The 18,388-nt window shown below is 46.4% G+C and overlaps 9 protein-coding genes across 9 annotated transcripts; 4 read left to right on the plus strand and 5 right to left on the minus strand.

Moving 5' to 3' along the window:
- Positions 1 to 1,216: 1,216 nt before the first annotated feature.
- Positions 1,217 to 2,726, plus strand: PENARI_c005G07621 (acyl-CoA dehydrogenase family protein; the record flags this gene model as incomplete). The annotated part of the gene is made up of 4 exons (XM_022629863.1): positions 1,217 to 1,523; positions 1,578 to 1,858; positions 1,936 to 2,179; positions 2,251 to 2,726. 4 exons carry the CDS (start codon positions 1,217 to 1,219, stop codon positions 2,724 to 2,726), a joined length of 1,308 nt encoding a protein of 435 aa, XP_022490387.1.
- Positions 2,727 to 3,654: 928 nt separating this feature from the next.
- On the minus strand, positions 3,655 to 5,764 carry PENARI_c005G11496 (uncharacterized protein; the record flags this gene model as incomplete). The annotated part of the gene is made up of 6 exons (XM_022630047.1): positions 3,655 to 3,979; positions 4,040 to 4,315; positions 4,548 to 4,845; positions 4,927 to 5,164; positions 5,230 to 5,404; positions 5,460 to 5,764. The coding sequence occupies 6 exons, from the start codon at positions 5,762 to 5,764 to the stop codon at positions 3,655 to 3,657; spliced, it is 1,617 nt and encodes a 538-aa protein (XP_022490621.1).
- A 796-nt stretch (positions 5,765 to 6,560) lies between these two features.
- Positions 6,561 to 7,065, plus strand: PENARI_c005G00517 (enoyl-CoA hydratase/isomerase family protein; the record flags this gene model as incomplete). The annotated part of the gene is made up of 2 exons (XM_022629543.1): positions 6,561 to 6,572; positions 6,619 to 7,065. The coding sequence occupies 2 exons, from the start codon at positions 6,561 to 6,563 to the stop codon at positions 7,063 to 7,065; spliced, it is 459 nt and encodes a 152-aa protein (XP_022490418.1).
- A 704-nt stretch (positions 7,066 to 7,769) lies between these two features.
- On the minus strand, positions 7,770 to 9,210 carry PENARI_c005G06275 (uncharacterized protein; the record flags this gene model as incomplete). The annotated part of the gene is made up of 5 exons (XM_022629796.1): positions 7,770 to 7,776; positions 7,835 to 8,018; positions 8,080 to 8,287; positions 8,387 to 8,649; positions 8,763 to 9,210. 5 exons carry the CDS (start codon positions 9,208 to 9,210, stop codon positions 7,770 to 7,772), a joined length of 1,110 nt encoding a protein of 369 aa, XP_022490356.1.
- Positions 9,211 to 10,064: 854 nt separating this feature from the next.
- Positions 10,065 to 10,970, minus strand: PENARI_c005G10666 (uncharacterized protein; the record flags this gene model as incomplete). The annotated part of the gene is made up of 3 exons (XM_022630013.1): positions 10,065 to 10,080; positions 10,136 to 10,151; positions 10,208 to 10,970. The coding sequence occupies 3 exons, from the start codon at positions 10,968 to 10,970 to the stop codon at positions 10,065 to 10,067; spliced, it is 795 nt and encodes a 264-aa protein (XP_022490281.1).
- Positions 10,971 to 11,258: 288 nt separating this feature from the next.
- Positions 11,259 to 12,134, minus strand: PENARI_c005G04574 (uncharacterized protein; the record flags this gene model as incomplete). Its single annotated transcript, XM_022629718.1, has 1 exon — positions 11,259 to 12,134. One exon carries the CDS (start codon positions 12,132 to 12,134, stop codon positions 11,259 to 11,261), a length of 876 nt encoding a protein of 291 aa, XP_022490055.1.
- Positions 12,135 to 12,643: 509 nt separating this feature from the next.
- Positions 12,644 to 14,170, plus strand: PENARI_c005G05075 (alpha/beta hydrolase; the record flags this gene model as incomplete). Its single annotated transcript, XM_022629733.1, has 7 exons — positions 12,644 to 12,953; positions 13,013 to 13,106; positions 13,193 to 13,250; positions 13,324 to 13,401; positions 13,470 to 13,656; positions 13,883 to 13,955; positions 14,038 to 14,170. 7 exons carry the CDS (start codon positions 12,644 to 12,646, stop codon positions 14,168 to 14,170), a joined length of 933 nt encoding a protein of 310 aa, XP_022490562.1.
- Positions 14,171 to 14,571: 401 nt separating this feature from the next.
- PENARI_c005G10475 (uncharacterized protein) lies at positions 14,572 to 15,779 on the plus strand (the record flags this gene model as incomplete). The annotated part of the gene is made up of 5 exons (XM_022630009.1): positions 14,572 to 14,756; positions 14,804 to 14,946; positions 14,999 to 15,094; positions 15,180 to 15,542; positions 15,598 to 15,779. 5 exons carry the CDS (start codon positions 14,572 to 14,574, stop codon positions 15,777 to 15,779), a joined length of 969 nt encoding a protein of 322 aa, XP_022490223.1.
- A 197-nt stretch (positions 15,780 to 15,976) lies between these two features.
- Positions 15,977 to 17,866, minus strand: PENARI_c005G02786 (uncharacterized protein; the record flags this gene model as incomplete). The annotated part of the gene is made up of 3 exons (XM_022629641.1): positions 15,977 to 16,820; positions 17,026 to 17,251; positions 17,314 to 17,866. The coding sequence occupies 3 exons, from the start codon at positions 17,864 to 17,866 to the stop codon at positions 15,977 to 15,979; spliced, it is 1,623 nt and encodes a 540-aa protein (XP_022490307.1).
- Positions 17,867 to 18,388: the final 522 nt, after the last annotated feature.

Consider the following 18,388-nt stretch of genomic DNA (forward strand, 5'->3'; position numbering starts at 1 on the left):
TTTTTTCCACTAGATTCTTCTTTCATGATATAGCTTCATTTCTAGTACAATAGCCACCTACAGACTGCTATCTACGTCTGTACTGGACATAGGAGTGGTTGGTTGTGCTGCCTCCATTGATATCGACCCGTCTGCTATGTCAGACTGCCATCGTGCCATCCCCATTTCAATAGGTAGAATTTCTTTAGTAGCGGCTAAGAAAAGCCTAACCGCATCATCATCTCCTACAGAGTTTCTAACGCTAATTGCCTCTTCTCTTAGTGCATCCCACTTATCGACCAACTGCGGCACATCTCTGCCTGGTTTCTGCGCCGCGAAGTGATGGCATCTAACCCGGACCTCCTCGGTGTACGCAGACGTTCGAGCGAAGCGAGTTTGTAGGCATACTAGACGTATCTTGATTCTTAAATAAGCGATGGAACTGGATGTCAACCCTTCTCCTTATTAGCAGAAAAAATTGTCGATTTTGTTGATTCGTTTGTTCGAGAGAGTTAATTAAAAAAGAGGGGCAGCTTTGGGATATGTAACAGTACATTGCTGTTTTGTGGTAAATAGCGCAAATCTCAATGGATTACGTTACCAATTAGATCTGCATTTAGCTTAATTTTGTTTTCTTAGTTGATCTAGTTCAGTTTAGTGATTTTCCTTCTTTGAAACGAGGCGCATATTGCTTGTGTATGAAGCATGAACCAGTAAACGAGAAATGGAAGAGGGGAAACTCCACGCGCTATGTATGTATGATACACCAAGTTCCGGCGGAGTTGCTCGCTAGAACGCCGTAAATCAGTAGATTCCGATTCCGATCCCCCCCCTCGCGAGCGACAGTCAACTCCTCAGATAACTTCATATGACTCCTCGTCGCCAGGTTCCATGTCCCTAGGTTATCCTCAAAGCCAGCGCAGGCAAAGCAGGTCACTGCAACACCCGTGACGTTATATTTGAGTTCCTAAATTGATCAAAAAGTAGCTTCCCTAAGTAGTTGGCGCCAACCCGAGGTCTGGACGCTGAATAGTGGGAGTGCTAAAAGTTCCAGCCTGTTTTTGCTTGCTCCCCTTGCCACACTTTTTAGCGTCTGAATGAGTGTTGATCACATTCGGTTTGCTTTGTTTCTTCCGCTTGCTTCCATGACACGGGAGGGTCTCCAATCATTATAAACAGAAGTTCCCCGACTCAGAGGCCATAAGAATCTTAATCTTATTCACTCCTGATACCAGTCATGTCGCCGTGTGCATCACAGAGACGGGGTATAATCGAACCCTTTGGAAGCTACACGCCCTTCGCGGAGCCTGCGTGGTATAATGCTTTGGCATCCCCGTATTACAATGATAGTCATCGAGCGTTGAGAAATTACGTGCGTGATTACATTGAAAAAAATGTGGAACCGTACGCAGAGCAATGGGAGGAGGATGGAAATGTTCCCAAAGAAGACAGTGTCAAATTTATCCGCGCCGGGCTCGCTTTCCAAGATTTACCACCGGAATACCGGAACGGAGTGCCTCTGCCCTGCAGTATACCATACCATGGTAAGTATTGACCTTGAGCTTTTGTGGACAACAAATTAATTTGTAAAATCATAGAATGGGACATCTTCCATTTTATTGTGTTGAAAGCCGAAATGGCTAAGATCTATGGTGGTGTGCCTACTGGGCTCAGTGGCTCGTCGGCGATAGGTGCTCCACCTATAGTGCACTTTGGCACCGAGACACAGAAGGAAAAATGGTTGCCCGGCATTTTGACTGGGGAAGTCAGCTTTTGTCTCGCGGCAACAGAGCCCACCGGTGGTTCCGATCTTGCCAACTTGAAGACGACTGCAGTGAAGGACTCAACAGGAAAGTGGTACATCGTGAATGGTCACAAGGTATATGATCCCTGATACCCTTTCCCATGGCCTCATCTGGCGTGCTGGTAACATTTGTTGACTTGATAAACCCATAGAAATGGATCACTGGTGCGGCACAAGCCACGCACATGACGACGGCAGTTCGAACTGGTGGTTCCGGACCTGGAGGTGTTTCTGTGCTTGTTATAGAGACAAATTCCCCAGGCATAAGCATGCGAAAAATCAAAAACAGCGGCTCCAACGCCTCAAATAGCCAGTGGGTTACACTAGAAGATGTGAGAGTTCCAGTAAAGAACTTGATCGGCCAAGAGAACCACGGTTTTCAAACTCTGATGACAAGTAAGTTCTTCTCTCGCGCTTAATCCAGTTTGAGAATTCGCACCTTAGAGCTCGATGCTAATTTTCACCAGATTTCAACCGAGAGAGACTTATTATCTCTGTCAACGCGAATTCCTTGGCCAGAATATGTCTCAAAGACGCCTATGAGTACGCCAAGGACCGACATACTTTTGGCAGGCCTTTGATGTCCCACCAAATCATTCGTGCCAAGCTTGCGACGATCGCAAGGTACTTGGAGGCACACTGGGCATGGATCGAGCAGCTGGCCTATCATGTTAAGGTGAACAATGGTGCGATGGATGATTTGTCTGCACGTATTGCTTTAGCCAAGGTTCAGGGTGGTCGCCTCTTGGAACTGGCAAACCGTGAAGCGCAACAAATTTTTGGTGGTGCTGGTTATCAACGTAGTGGTATCGGTGCTCGCGTAGAACAAATTAGCCGGGATTTGAGGATGCTTGTCGTTGGTGGTGGAAGTGAGGAAATCTTGACTGATTTGGCTATCAGGCAGGAGGAGTCCTGGTCGAAGAAGAGAGCGTCACAATTGTGAAAGAGCATACTTTGTGTGTCTATTTGGAAATGAAGACCCGACTTGAAAAATATGTTTGAAAGTAGCCAATGGATTATTTTGAACAATCTCATGTCTTGATGAAGAATTGGCTGATTGTCTGTGCTCTTTCTTTTGAAGCCTTCAAATTCTTTCTTAATACTTTATTTTTGAATCTCTGCAGCGGCGCTTTACTCTGGAAACTCTATGGTACGTTATTCTGGCCTCCGAAAAAAAGGTAGGCTCACATTTCATCCAACTACGTATGCGAACGACCGGATAGGCATGTCATACAGGGCAGACAAAAACAGCGATATCAACAGACAACTACTGCATGTAATCAGCTCTGACGTCTTACAAAAATTACAGACCCTGTCGATCGATACTTCATATTGCGTACCAGGCTTGTTGTTCCGCATTTACGTGCGGAATTGTGAGAAAATCTCCCCTGAAGACCATCACCTTCTTTCACTTACCCTTATTCAAATATCAATACAGATCATTGACTATTGCCTTTGATCCAACCTTCTTCTTTCCCAATAATATACGAGAATTCAGCTGATCATTCATTCCGTTGTATATACACTTTGGAATATCTCATATTATCTGATTGCACAAACAATATCACTCTAATATTGAAGTCACAGGTAGATCCTTCAAACACCACCTCTTTTCTGCCCTGAGCGGAATCTGGCCCCTGAAGCCCAGAAAATACGTGATTTGGCCAGTCCAGGTCAATGTTACCTTTCCGTTAAAACGCCCAAAACGGTTGCGTGATCGGCTAGATGTAATTTCTGAGCAGCCCTGAAGAGCAAGTACTCTGGATCCTTGGCACCTTCGTGGTCATTCCTAAATGCGCATGAACAAAGTGAAGAAGTTGCCAACCAAATACGAAGATCAACGCATAAATAATTCATAATCGCGGGGTGATTCAAATTTTTGTCTTGCGCTTTTCAGCTAATTTGATCGGAAGATTCTGACGCATGAGCTTTCCGGTGGGATTCTTTGGTACAGAATCAATATAGTGCAAGCCACCTCGAAGGCGCTTGTAGCTAGCCACCTGGTTGTCAAGCCAGACATGGATTGCCTTCAAGGTTTTAGAATACTCAGTCTGTGGTACAGATGGCGCCAGAACCACATAGCCAATCGGCCACTCGGTCTGACGGTCGGCGTCAAAGTAGCCGCACACAGCTGCTTCAATGACTAGATCGTGAGACCCAAGAATTCCCTCCAGCTCCGAGGGGGCCACTTGATGACTACAAACATCTGTCAGCAACAGCAATGGATCACGTATCAGTCTTTCGGACCAGGCTTACCCCTTCACCTTGATGAGTTCTTTTCGCCGTTCATGGAACCAGAGAAATCCATCATCGTCAATGGAGAGCACATCACCAGTACGGAGCCACCCTTGATGAAATGACTCCTGAGTTGCTTTCTGGTTTTTTTTGTATCCCCTGCAGTCGACTTTAGAGACGTGTGAGACAGAGGAAGTGTTTGGGACGTACATAAAAACAGTTGGACTTCGGAGCAGAACCTCTCCCGCTTGGCCTGGCTCAACATCGTTGTAATCCTCATCGACGACACGAATCTCTCTAATGAAAAATTAAAAAAAAATTAAAGAAAGAACGGAGCAGCAAAAAAGTATTGTTAAAGGACTCACGCGCAAGGGAACAACCTGCCTACGCTTCCACATTTTTCGACTGATCTTTGCGGAGGAAGGCTGCAAATAGCCCCCTCGCTCATCCTGTCCATTGCTCATTAATATCTGCCCGTAAACGGTGGGAAATAAAATGATTTTCCGCATCTTCTCCGTCTGGTACTCACCCATATCCTTGTACAAAGGAAACCCCTTTTAGCAAATTTTGTAGTTTTGCAACAACCTCAGGCTTCAGCGTAGCACCGGCAGATAATATGTTGTTAACTGAGGTTAGATTGAGTTTTTGGGCGAGCGGATGTTGAGCAAAAGCGACTACCACGCTTGGTACTGCCTTGAGTATAGTAGCGCGGGATTTCGCACAAGCCTTGATATAATCCTGAAGTTCGAATTCCTTCATGACTCCGACATAGGAACCAACGAATGGTGGTACAAGAATGGCACCTAGCGCGCCCAGCATATGAGCGACTATGATTCCACAGCAAGGTTCTGTTAATCACTGTTCCATAAGGCAAGTCATCATGAGGGGTCAAGAAGGGGAATACTCACATGGGGCAAAAAATACTTCCCGTGATGAAGAACCGTTGAGTCGTGCATCGCTGGTTCGGGCGGAGAGAAGATGGGCAATGATGTTGAAATGACTCAAGAGGACCGCTTTAGGCAATCCGGTTGTCCCTGAACTAAAAAGAATAAGGCAAGCATGCTTACGGCTGTCATCAATTGATAGATCGAAAGGTGGTAGCGGGATACTCCCGAGAGGGGGCTCGTCAATGAATGATCGTGGGAACTATGGTTGTTCAGATAGTGAGCAATATGATCTTCAGCTCCAGGAGGGGTTCGGGGTTTGGATACATTTCCAGGCTGTTCGCCAAGAATCAGAATCCGAGGAACGTGTTTGAGGCCAGTGACTGATCGCAACCCCTCTTCCACCCTGTGTCTCAGACTAGCATCGCAAGCGATAACTTTTGGCTCGACGGTTTCTATAGCATGAGCTAACTCGGCTCCAGACCAAGCGATATTGACACCGCTAAATGAGGTGAGCTAAAAGTCATTCAAACCAGCAGACAGAATTGCCCTCTTACGCGATAACACATCCCATCCACATGATGGAATGTGCAAAGAGGGAGTAGTCGACTGAGTTGGTGGCATAGATGATTGCAGTATCTCCAGGTTGAAGCTGAAATTGTTGTTGGAGCGAAGCTGCCCCAATAGCCGATTTCGTTCTAAGACCGCCATAGGTCAAGCGTTTGAGCGGAAGCGCCAGGTCCTCCAAAATAATGTCATCATGCCGGCAAATATCAGGGTTGTATTGTGTAAGAAATTGATGCAGGGATAGATTCTCTGGAACAGTATAGGGAGGGACTTTGGACCGATAAATATTCTCCATTCTGGAAGTCGATGAAGACACAAGGGGAGCCGTTAAGCTGTGAAATGTGAAATAATCCGGTAATGGCCGAAAATGGGATGAGATGATGAGTGCGTCGCACTAAATGGGCAATGGATCACAATATGTGTGCTAAGATGGAAATAAAATATCAGTGCCAATGGTCGAATACCGAAGCTTATTGGCATTGCGACAATTCCGAACCAATTCCATTCCTCCCGGGCTGGCTTAGCCTCAGTGGGGGCGGCTCGGCATCATCAGCCACTAATGAAGTGAATATGACAAGGGTGTTGCTGATGAGTCCCCAGCCAAGCTACCAATAAATCAGGAACCTTCCTTCGCCTTAAGATTTCATTCATAAATCATATATACCCCAGGGCCCCACTTATCACTCTCCACTCCCGGCCACGTATTCATTATGGCGAACCTATTCGTGACCCAACCACCCTCATCCACAACCTTCATTTTGTCGTTTCCAGCTCCATGTGTTGCTGGTTACAATAAACCGTGAGAGCTCCCACAATTCTATTCCTCTCCAAGGCCATCTCGAAGGAGACGCCATCTTCACATGGTTAGACCGAGAGCCCACATTGCGTGTGGCTGTAATAACGGGCGCGGGGAAAGTTGCTTTTTGCGCTGGTCAAGATCTGAAAGAATAACTTGGAAAGTCGGTCAGTTCAGATAGTCCTTCGAACCATTCACTTCCTTTAAATGGGTTCGCCGGACTATCTCGCAGGTTGGGAAAGAAGCCGGTTATTGTGGCTGTAAACGGACTTGCTCTGGGAGGTGGATTTGAAATATGTCTCAACTCGTACGAAATACTCCATCCGGATGTTATTCTTGATTCTAATCAATAGTACAGAGACATCGTGTTTGCAGCCCCAAATGCAAGACTTGGGCTTCCCGAGGTTAATGTCGGCCTCTACGCTGGAGCTGGTGGTCTTTCTCGGATTGTGAGATCCGCTGGAACACAAATTGCGTCCGAGGTGGCACTTACTGGCCATCATATATCAGTCCGGGAGGCATTTTCCTGGGGATTGATCAACAAGATTTCAAAGAGCGATGAATCTGTGGTTCCTGAGGCCATCGAGACTGCAGTTTTAATCGCTAGTAAATCCCCCGATGCCGTTATTGTCAGTCGGGCAGGCTTAAGACAATCATTGGAAAGTGGTAGTGTCGAGCGAGCTACGCAGATTACAGAGCAACAATGCCTTCAGTCTTTAAAGATGGGTGAAAACTTCAAAATTGGATTGAAAGCATTTTCCGAGAAAAGGGTTCCTCAGTGGGTTCCCTCTCGCTTATAGATCATGTGTTATTGCTCAGTTTATCACCATGATGACTGGATACGTAGGTATCTGCTAGTTATATATATCGTGTCCGTTTGATCGGAAATATCCGTGATTTTGATCGACTCTACAGAGTACAGAAAGAATCTTAGATAGAAGAACTACAGTTTATACGGTAGGAGGGTTTTCTAAACTCCTAGATTCGGTAGAAAATGCGGATTTGTACAGTGGGCATGGGTTCGTGGGAATGGCTTCATACATCCATGGATAGTCCAGAGCGGTATTAAAAGAGGTCTGAATTACAGCGTAAAGCTAAGCCTGATTGAGTCATATATGACAAATGGAAAAAACAGCCCATTTAACCGCTAACCCAAAAAGGCACACGCCTCCTGAGAGGCTCCCCGAAGGGGTATATTTCCGTCATTTTTACTTTGATTATATATTATAAAAATCAAGCATTTTGAGCTTTGGCCGCTATGCCCCTTCGCAGCCGCCAATAATTTTCCGAGTTCAAAAATATCAATTCAGTCAAAACTCTCAAAATTTTGCTCTATATTTGCCATAATCAACTGCCCCGATACGAGAAAATTTGTCTGAACTTTCAGCCTGATCACGCAAGACTCGCTTCAGAATCTTGCCTGATGTACTTCTGGGGATGCTCTGTGTCCAAATTATGCCACCTCGCAACTGCTTATAATGAACCACACAATTTTTCACATGATTTAGAATCTCCGTTGCGGTTGCCTCGTCTTTATTCCATCCCTTCTGCAACCTAATATAGGCCAACGGGACCTCGCTCTGAATATCCTGGTTAATTACTCCAAGGACTGCTGCATCGTCGACGGCCGGATGAGTAAGTAGAACGTCTTCCAGCTCTGCGGGAGCTACTTGATAGCCCTTGAATTTGATCATATCTTTCGCTCGGTCAGTGATATAGAGATTACCCTGATCATCTTCGTACCCGATGTCCCCTATACATTCGCTCTCCCAATCAGCAAAAATATTCTTTTCGCTAAGATCGATTCAACTTACCCGTTTTAAACCATCCGTCTTTGGTTAAGCAGGTGGCAGTCATACCAGGGTCATCCATATAACCAAGAAAAACAGTTGGGCCGCGAATCCACAGTTCCCCCTCCTCTTTCCGAACAGCTGCAAAGCCATCCGATCGCATCATCTTGGTCTCCAGATTTGGCAAGGGTGCGCCGTTTGATCCAATTCCCGTTGACAATTCATTCCATCGCTTTTGAAGACATCAGTATAAATTGCTAATATGAGTGGACCAACTTGCCTGGATATGAGACACTGAGGTCGTTTCGGACAGTCCGTAAGCCTGTCTTACTGGCAGTTCACGCCTGTGAAAGAGCTCGTTGATTAAACCAGTAGATAAGGGCGCCCCTCCAGAAGTTATCATTTGCAGTGACTTCATATTGTACTGTTCAACAATAGGGCTTTTTGCTACATGGATCACCACTGGGGGTGCCACATATGTTTGCGTGATATTATGTTCGTCGACGAGGCGGCAAAAGGTACGAAGCTCGAACTTCTCCATGAAGAAAGTTGAGATGCCTAGCCACAGCGGAAGATGCAGAAGACATATCAATCCTAGAAATTGGTCAGTTACCATTCGTTTATAAAGGAGTGGGCATCGGCACCATATATGTGGTACACAGGAAGCAAAGCCAGTATCCGGTCTTTATCCCAGTGAATATGCATACTCTCCACGGCAGACTGAAGCATGACAGCTGCAACAACATTGCGATGTGAGATCATGACTCCTTTCGGGTACCCTGTAGTCCCTGAAGAATATACCAGATATGCAATATCAACTGCAGGGTTTATGGGAGTCCAGGTCTGTTGTATGTGGGATTTGCCACTACCATGATTCTCTCCTTCCACTGCGTCGATGAATTCAGTAACCGATTTGACCTCTTGGAGATTCCCTTCTAGTACTAGAAGACGAATATTGTCAAGCTGTCCAAGATGAAAGGCTTCTTTAGCAACTTTGAGACATTGTGGGTGAACCACCAGAACCTTTGTTCTACTGCTCACTAGCTGCCTGTGTAGTTCGGCTGGTCGTAAGTCCGGATTGGCAGGCGTCACAGTTCCCCCGGCATATAGACACCCCCAAATGACTGCCGGAATCTCGACGGAGTTTGGGGACATTACCATAAGGACATCGTTCCTGGTCCAATTCCAATTGCATTGTCGTAATGCAGTGCCGAATCGCTTCGCTCGCTCTCTCAAATCCTGATAGGTGTATGATTTACCATCCACCGATTGAAAAATAACTGGATCAAATCATCAATAATCACGAGAAAATAGAGGAGCTTGGTCAAAGTTTGCCTGGATGTGAGGAGTTACCCACCATGGTGCTCTGGAAAGGCTTTCTGGCGCTGTTCAAAAAGAAGCTCCCAAACACCCACGGCGGGAATATCGACCATTGTGTTCGCGGGGGGAGGGGGGGCATTCATGCTATGCAATCTCAGGCTTTGAATATATATAGCCGAAATTATACCTAATATTTTCAGCATTGTTCGATTATCCCTAGAACTGGGGTGTTCACGCTACGGAATTCGCGGAATATGGAATCAGCCCGGACAGCCCCCAATTACTCTGCTCCACCTATTGATAGATTTTCATGATAATTTTTCTTCCTTGCCCCAAGAATCAGTTTCCACTTGTGCTCGAAATTACAAGTTGCATTATTTCAATGAGAGATTCAATTTCTAAATAAAAATCCATCATCCTCGTGGCATTCAATGCATGAAACTGCAGATAAACACCCTTCTCTTGTGATCATCATTGAAGGCCGGATACAGTCTGGACTACGTTAAATATGATGGGCAGACCGTCTCTTCCCTCAACTCCTTCCGTAATAATAGCTCAGATATAGAGGCTAATGTATTACTTAAGTGAAAGCCGTTGGATTTCGTCGGATTTTACAAAGGATGGGATATAGATCTCCGTGAAGCCCTCTTGGAATATATTTGCCTTCGCAAAAAAATCTAGCGAAGCTCCTATGGACAAAGCAAGCTGTGTTATATCGTTATAAATTGCAAAGATCAGAACAAGAGGTCATATTTTTTACTAGGTGAAGTACATGCCTGGGGAATGTTAGCTGCCCAAATCTCGATGATAATCAACGGGAACATTGACTTACCACCGTCACAAATCATAGTCTGACCTGTCATCGCATTTGAATCCTTGCCAGCCAAAAAGCTGACAAGCGACGCAATATCCTCCGGGAATAGTTCCTGGTTGAGTGCATTTTTACGATGAGAGGATGTTTTGTAGGCTTCATCCACGTTGGCGTCCTTTTGCTCCTTAGCCAATCGCTTAGCAAAAACCGTAGACATATCAGTCTTGACTGATCCTGGGCAGTACGCATTGACTGTGATTCCATGCTCACCCAGCTCTAATGCGGCTGTCTGTGTGAGACCACGCACTGCCCATTTGCTAGTGCAGTAGGCAGGAGCCTTGCCGCTGGGACGATATCCAGAGATTGAGCAAGCCCCGATGAGTTTGCCTTTGGTCTTTTGTTTGATCATCTGTCCAGCGGCCATGCTATAGCAAAGGAAGACACCACGGAGATTGATGCCCATAACATGGTCCCATTGCTCGGTTGTAAGCTCCAAAAGGGACGTGGTTTCCAGAATACCGGCATTTGCAACCATAACATCCAATTGCCCGAACGTTTTCACTGTTTCAGAAATGAGACGCTCGACATCGGCTTGTTTGCTAACATCCGCAACAATCCCGTGAGCTCGCTTTCCACTTTGCTCGATTTCAGATACGACATTCTCGATATGATCTTTTTGTTGGACAATGTCATTGACAACAACATCAAAGCCGTCCGAGGCTAGGCGTAGAGCGATTCCACGCCCAATTCCCCTAGAGGCTCCGGTAACTATGGCGGTAGGCATGGTTCAGGTGTGGGTTGATTTAATGGATGGTGAGTGAATTGTGTTCAAGCCTGGTCCTGACTGTTCCTGGATCCCTTTTTGAATTACCCAAATCGAAGTCACTGTACGGGTCACAGCCGGTTAGTTCTTCCGGTTCTCAGGCTCACCGAAGAGGATCGACTAGGTGTGTTAAATTCCGAATGTCCGAAAGAGCTGCTAGTGGAAAGCTGAAGGAAGTTATCGGAACTCTTCAAACTCAGTTACTCATCAATTCTCTTGTTTCTCGTCATTTTAATTTAGACTATAGAGCTATGGGATGTACTTCGTTGCTTCGGACAACTCGGGTTGATCGTGTACCCAAAGAATATACAGTGGGTCTTGTCCATGATTCTGAATGTAATGAAGCTCTCCCTGTACAATATAAGCACCGTCAAGTTCCGAAAGCTCGTGGGTTTCTCCTTTCAAATGCAAGAATCCCCTTCCCCGTACAACCAGATATGTTTCAGGCGTGGTATGAGAGTGCAGTACAGATTGTTGGCCAGGCAATAAAATGGTCATTCCAATAGCCACTTTATCACTGGTGACAGCCGTATCAGGGTTGAAGTTTGTGTATTCCCCGGGGCCTCCCACCCAATTCACCACCCATCGCTGAAGGTCAGGTTCCTTTGCCTTGTAGCAAATGTAGTTCGGATCAAGTTGAGCAAACGGAATGATAGATATTTCGTCCAGCTGAGGTATGGTCGGAGTTTCGCCATCGAAGTAATAAACGGAGGTTCCGATTCTCTCGACACCATCATGAACCCATATGAGATCGCAGTCCTCCACACCACAATTTCGAACCCCGTGTGGGACCCCAGCTGGGATATACATGCAATCCAACGGCCCGGCCCGAGTGATGTGGCCATTTCCATCGTAACCTTCTAGTTCACCCCTTAGAATGATATATATCTCTGCGACGGAGTGGTAGTGAATGCCCTTTTGTTTTTGCCCCACAGGTAGATGCATCAAGCCCACAACTGCTTGCTCGCTGATAGCAGCGACGCTTTTATTCGGATTGATATGTCCCTCGGGGCCGCCCACCCAGTTAATAAGGTAGCGGATGTAGCCAGGTTCTTTCGCCCCAGGAACATGCCACTGGGGCTCCAGCGTAGCTCGGGGGATGATCTTTGATTCGGTGGTGGTCATAGTTGGAGAAGAGCCGTAGCCAAGAAAAAGTGTCGCCCTGGAAGTAGATGCAATATTTCAGAGAATATATTTTAGTGTGTAACTATATAGTTCCTTATTTAAATTGTGGTCAATGTCCTCCGCGGTACGGTCGTGCGGAGATGATCTCCAGATTCCGAGCAGTATGGATACATTTGGTCTTTCTAAACTTGTACGTTACAAGTATCATTGTTTCGAGCTTTTCTTTCCCCATTTCATATGATCTGTATGGGTAATACTTACAGGTAAAATCAGACTGGAGTCGGGTCTTTCCATTGGAGGTTCTGTCTCTTCCGTATGCTCGCTTTTCTGGGTCAAAAAATGTCCTTGCTGACCGGAATTGACCTTTCACCTTATTCCGATTGGCTACTTCATGAAGAAATTAATCGAGCATGACTTTAAATGCGTAACGAAATACTCCAACCGTGTTTAGAGTAAGTAATTTTTCAAGTCAAGCAAAGAAGAACATCATCTCATACTTAAGTATCACGATGGATACCTCTCTATATGCAGGGAATGGAGACTTGTGTGTCATCAACCCGGATTTCGCGCCGTTGGTTCCGAAGCTGAAGGAAGCTTTTGAGCAACTATGGACTCCCAACGACGTCGAACAGTTGCGCAAAAACTTTGAAGGTTCCCGAGCTAATATGCCGTTTGTACCAACACACGGCTATGAGATATCTCACCGAATGATTCCAGTGTCGGATTCCAGTGAGATCAATATTCGTATTTACACCCCGACGAACTCTTCAGTGACCAAGTGCGTCGTCAAGCCACTTTTGTTCATTGCACATGGAGGAGGTAGGCTACATTACCTAGATTGGCAAAGCTTTGTGGATCGCCATAGTAATCTGTGTTAGGTTGGGTGGTTGGAGGTCACGAATCTGAGGGCGCCCTCAGCAGACTGATTTGCGTGAGAAACCAGGTCGTCGTGACCAGCGTCGAATATCGTCGGTATGCAAAACTGCCCCGATAGAGAATCCACAGTCACAGTACAATCTAAAAACATAATGTTAATCTGACGACTTCATAAATTGCAGGGCCCCGGAGCACCCTTTTCCCACCCCGTTGAATGACGTATTCGACGCGTACAAATGGGTAAGGCAGTCGATATACCTTTCACATATATGACATGGAGCTTGCTTTAACTAAGATACTCTTGCTATTTCAGACGCTCGCGCATGCGACAGAACTCGAGATTGACCCTGCCCGTGTGATCTTGGCGGGCACCAGCGCAGGTGGAAGCCTGGTAAGGACGAACCCACTATTCTCAATGCTAGCCAGTTGCTGTACCTCTATCTAATAACAAACGGTAAGATTGCCGGACTATCACTACTTCTCAAAAGAGAACAGGGCGGTCTAGACGGTATCATCGGACAGCTCCTCAACATTCCTGCTGTTTGCCATCCCAAGTACTTTCCCCACGAAAAGCACACTCTGGAGAGTTACCGGCAGAATTACACGGCCCCTACCACAAATTCAGCTCATATGCACTGGTACTGGGGTAAGTCTTATTGTCGTGATATTACGAATGCGAAATTTTAATGAGCGGAGATCTCACCTCAAACACTATCTAGACCAGTATTATCCCGATCCGCAACCAGATATGCTCGCAAGCCCGCTGCTGGCTGATTGTTTTGAGGGACTGCCACCAGCTCGTAGGAAAATCCCATCCATTTGAGACCTCATGTTGTGTCATGACTCAATAGGTCGCTGATGGATTGTAACAGTTATTCAGGTGGCAGGCATGGATCCACTCCGGGATGAAGGCCTTGCCTATGCAGCCGAGCTCAAAAATGCCGGGTATCACTCAGGATCCCTCTCCCTTCCGCTCTGTCTTCCTTCTGTATTTATTGTACATTTGCTGAATCTTTGCGATCCCTAGAGTTCCTGTTGAGGTCGCTGTCCACCCTGGCCTTCCCCATGGCTTCGTCTTCGCCGTCGATAAGGAATTTACAGCACGATATTTCCACAAAATGGTTTCCTGGGTTGGTACCAGGCTAATGCAGAAGCTATAGCTATGTGATGTTGAAGCAGAAAACTGCGGTAAAAATCACAGATCAGTCTCTCTCTAGGAGAGAGAGACAGGCCGGGCGGGGGGAACGAAGAGAGCAACCAGGTGCTTATGCCATGATAGAATTTTATGTGATCTTCATGAGAAACGCCTAGCCAGGGATATTTGTGTTTGGAGCTTTTCTACTTGTTTCCAAATTTCCGTTCTCTGTACATTTACGCATTTCTTCACCATACCACAAGGTTCCACGACGGGCGATATATTCCGACGGAACGTTGTGATTTCGGGTGAGCAAGTTTCCGACTTGCATCAATCACAAATAAAAATGTTTTATTTTGTACTTCTGGCATTCTAAAGTACCCATTGCAGACCAATAAACCAAGCAAAGGTTTCAACAATATGAAAATGGCTGGTGACATTCCTTCCTACAAGAGTCTTCCGATCCGATCCGACGCCCCGACCGGTAGTGCCTGGGGTGTTTTCGACAAAGACGGAGTTCGTGATGTTTATGGTACCTTGAACTTCATCACACGGAAAGCTGTGGTAGCTGCAAGAGAGGAAATCCAGACCGGCGAATCTGTGGTACTCAAGTGAGGTACCCGACCTCTCATGAAACACTAGCTGACATTTTCTGGAGCCTTCCCCTAGACGAGCCATCCGATCCCTGTCCTGGGAGACGGCCCATGAAACATGAAGTATACTCTCGTGTCCATGGGATGGTTTGTTCCGACGATGATCTCCATTTGAACACCCAGTCATCAAGTCAATGGGATGGACTACGTGAATAGCCTTTGTTTAAAAGGGTTGAGTTTGTCACTCACGATGCATATAGTGCATTACGCGAACCAAAGCCTAGAAAAATACTACAATGGCGTCGATTACGTCGACGCAATCGAGTCTCGCACGGATCAGAGTCTTGGAATCCAAGGTATGTCTCCTGCTTGAGATGTCGATATCTCTACAACAGATCTATTACAGTCCTGACATGGTGCCCTTCGTTGAATATCCCACAGCCCTCTCAGAACGAGGCGGTGTAGCGGCACGTGGTGTCCTCCTCGACTTTGTCCGATATGCAGGCAAACATTCAATTGACTACGACGTGTTCAGTAATTTCCCTATCTCACTGGATCATATCAAGGAGATGATTACTGATCAGGGATTGCGAATTTGCCCCGGAGACATACTCATAATCCGTACTGGCCTGAGTAAGGGCATTCGAGAATCCGATCCACGCGTAAAGGGCTTCTGGGACCGGGGCACACATATCGGGGTGGATCCAACCCCTGAATTGATTGAATGGATTTGGGATCAGAACCTCGCCGCTGTGGCAAGCGATGCGGTAGCTTTTGAATGCATTCCAGCCTCAGACAATTCTAGTGAGTACGCGAATCATTGTCTGGATATCTGGTCTCACATCTGGTTCATTATCAGGGATGCGCCTGCACGAAGCCTGTCTAGCTGGGTTTGGTATGCCTATCGGTGAACTCTTTGATCTTGAAGCCCTCGCTGCCCTCGCGGAAAAGAATCAGCGATGGTCCTTCTTCTTGACTGTGTGTCCGTTGAATGTCCGCGGTGGTGTTGCAACAATCGCGAACACTATGGCGATATTCTGATTTTTGAACATGGCCAATGAAATATCGGTAGCACGATCAAATTGCTGTTCTGAGCGGGGTTTTGGACCAAATTTCAAGCTAGGCCGATTGAGGACAAGGGTTTTGTCATATTCATCTATTTGAACTCGCCAATATTTTGTGTTTGTGTTGATTGAATTCAAGTTAAATGACACTGCTTCTTTCTATCACTCGGCTGACTAGGCTCGTTTCTCATGCTCCAGTTGTTCTACCAGCAAACGTGCACCTGCTGTTACCCCGTCAATTCCCATAAGACTGGTGATCTCTAACATCTCCATTATCTCGTCCGGCGTAGCACCCAAGCGTAGGGCATTGCGCATGTGGATTTTGGTACCACGCCCGTACAGGTGGGTGGTGGCCACGTCGAATGCACAGACAATTAGCTCGCGGTGCTTAGGCTCCAACCTTTGGCAGCTAGAGGCATTTGCCGAGAACCTGGAGTAGGCTTCAAAGAAAACTGGATCCAAGTCGAGGAAAGGATTCCAAGTATCTGTCCAGAATCCACGGGCACCAATGAAATCATTCTTTATTCGCTGGCGCTCTCGGTCCAGCTCGTCAGAATCAACACCTTCTGGCTTGATCGTGATCCCTTCTTCTTCAATCAGCTCTTGAAGTATCGGGGCACCCAGGGTGACTGTATGAATCCCAACCAACTGTGTGAGACCAATTACATCCATGATCTCGTCTGCTGTTGCACCAATGGCTCTGGCTGCGTGGATATGGCATCGGATTGCGGGACCATGAATGTGTGTGGTACAAGTGGCCACGGCAATGCATATAAACTCCTGAATCTTGGGAGGTAGTCTGTTCCTGCGCAGGCCGGCAGCTTCACGGAGGTTGAGGTAATATTCGAAGTAACGTGGACTTTGTTGCAGAAGAGCTGCCCAGTCTTCATTCCACATGCCTCGAGTACTCAGAAAGCGGTTCTGGATGTTGTAATGGGAATCACCTTGTAAAGTTGAGTCGGCCATTGCAGTGGAGACAGGAATGATTGTCGCAATCACTCCACAGTTGTAAGGTAGACTGTTTCACGTGGCTGATCTCATTTTGTGGTTGAACTACGTACTTGTTGGGGTTTATAAGCACATTAGAGGGCGTGCTCTTAATTCAAGGACTGTATGAAGAGGACTACACAATTCCGTGACGCTATGTCGGAATTATTTGATTCCAGAAAGAGCTAAACATGCCTGGATATGGTAACATATACTGGCTCCCATCTCCATCTCACGGCTGTACACCACCGGCAGTATGGACTATCTGGCCAGTGACATAACTGGCAAGCTCGCTCAATAAGAAACACACAGTATTGGCGATCTCCTCTGGCTTTCCGATACGTCCAACTGGAATAGACTTGGCAACCATCTCCAGGAGTTCATCCTCCGACTTTTCCATGCCAAATCGTGGACCCATTACCGTCCTCAATGGAGTTCTGGCCATTGCGGTGTCGGTCCCTCCTGCAATTTGTTTGTTTAGAAGTTAAGTCGCATTTTCGATATGGATGAACATATTCACTCACCAGGAGCCACGCAATTGACCCTGATACCTTGTCCTGCAAATTCAATCGCCCATGATCGAGTGAGGCCTAGGACTGCGTGCTTTGAGGCCGTATAAGCTGGTAGGCGGCCCACCCCAACTAAGGAAGAGGTGCTGCCAATATTGACTATGCTGCCGCCCGAAGATTGGGTCTTCATTTGGTGAATCGCAGCAGTTCCGTAGTTCCAAACACCGTTTAGATTGACGTCAATTACCTCATCAAACATAGAGTCATCTGGGGATGCACCTTCCAGAGGACAGATAGCAGCATTGTTCACAAGCCCATCTAGTCGCGAATGTGTGCCAACAATCTTTTGTAGGAGGGCCTGACATTCTATGCGATCACGAACATCTCCAGAATGATAGTAGAGACGTTCGTTCGCGATGGCTTGTAGAGCAGGTGATGGTTCCTGTCCAATGTCGACAACATAAACAAATGCATCATAGTCGAGAAGTTGGCTTGTGATTGCAAACCCAATGCCTCTATTTCCTCCCGTCACTAGATACACCTTTGAGCTGAACAAACTTGGGTCCATGCTGATGACATGAAGTATATCGCGGACTTGTTCGCAATACTTGGTCGAGATCTAATTTTGGGCATCAATGTGTAGACTTGTATGTTTTTCTACTCACACTATTCATTTTTCATTATTCATTGCTGCCACTGCGTCTCTTTTTCCCATGCAAGTTTGAGTCTGAATTATTCCGATGTCCCGAGTTGGTGGAAACAATCGGAAAATGAGAGAAAATCCGATTCCGAAAAGTCAGGGCCTATCCCTGTTTTTTCAGGCGAGAAGGAAGAAATGCAATGTGCACACGGTGGAGAATAATCTACCACTGACTGTCTGCTGGAAGCCTTTCATTTCCGACGAAGTGTTGCCGCTGAGCCTACCACGACGGAATTTTACTGGGCGGTGGGTGCTCGAGGTGCGAGTGTCATCTCGCCAAAAGATCAAAAAAGACTGATCAAATTCTATATACTACATAATAAGTCATCTTTTGTAATCGCTCACTTCTGGAATTCAACACCAGATTTTGCATCACCGAAGATATCCAGT

This window comes from Penicillium arizonense, assembly GCF_001773325.1.
Source record: "Penicillium arizonense strain CBS 141311 chromosome Unknown PENARI_contig005, whole genome shotgun sequence".
Taxonomy (NCBI): Eukaryota; Fungi; Ascomycota; class Eurotiomycetes; order Eurotiales; family Aspergillaceae; genus Penicillium; species Penicillium arizonense.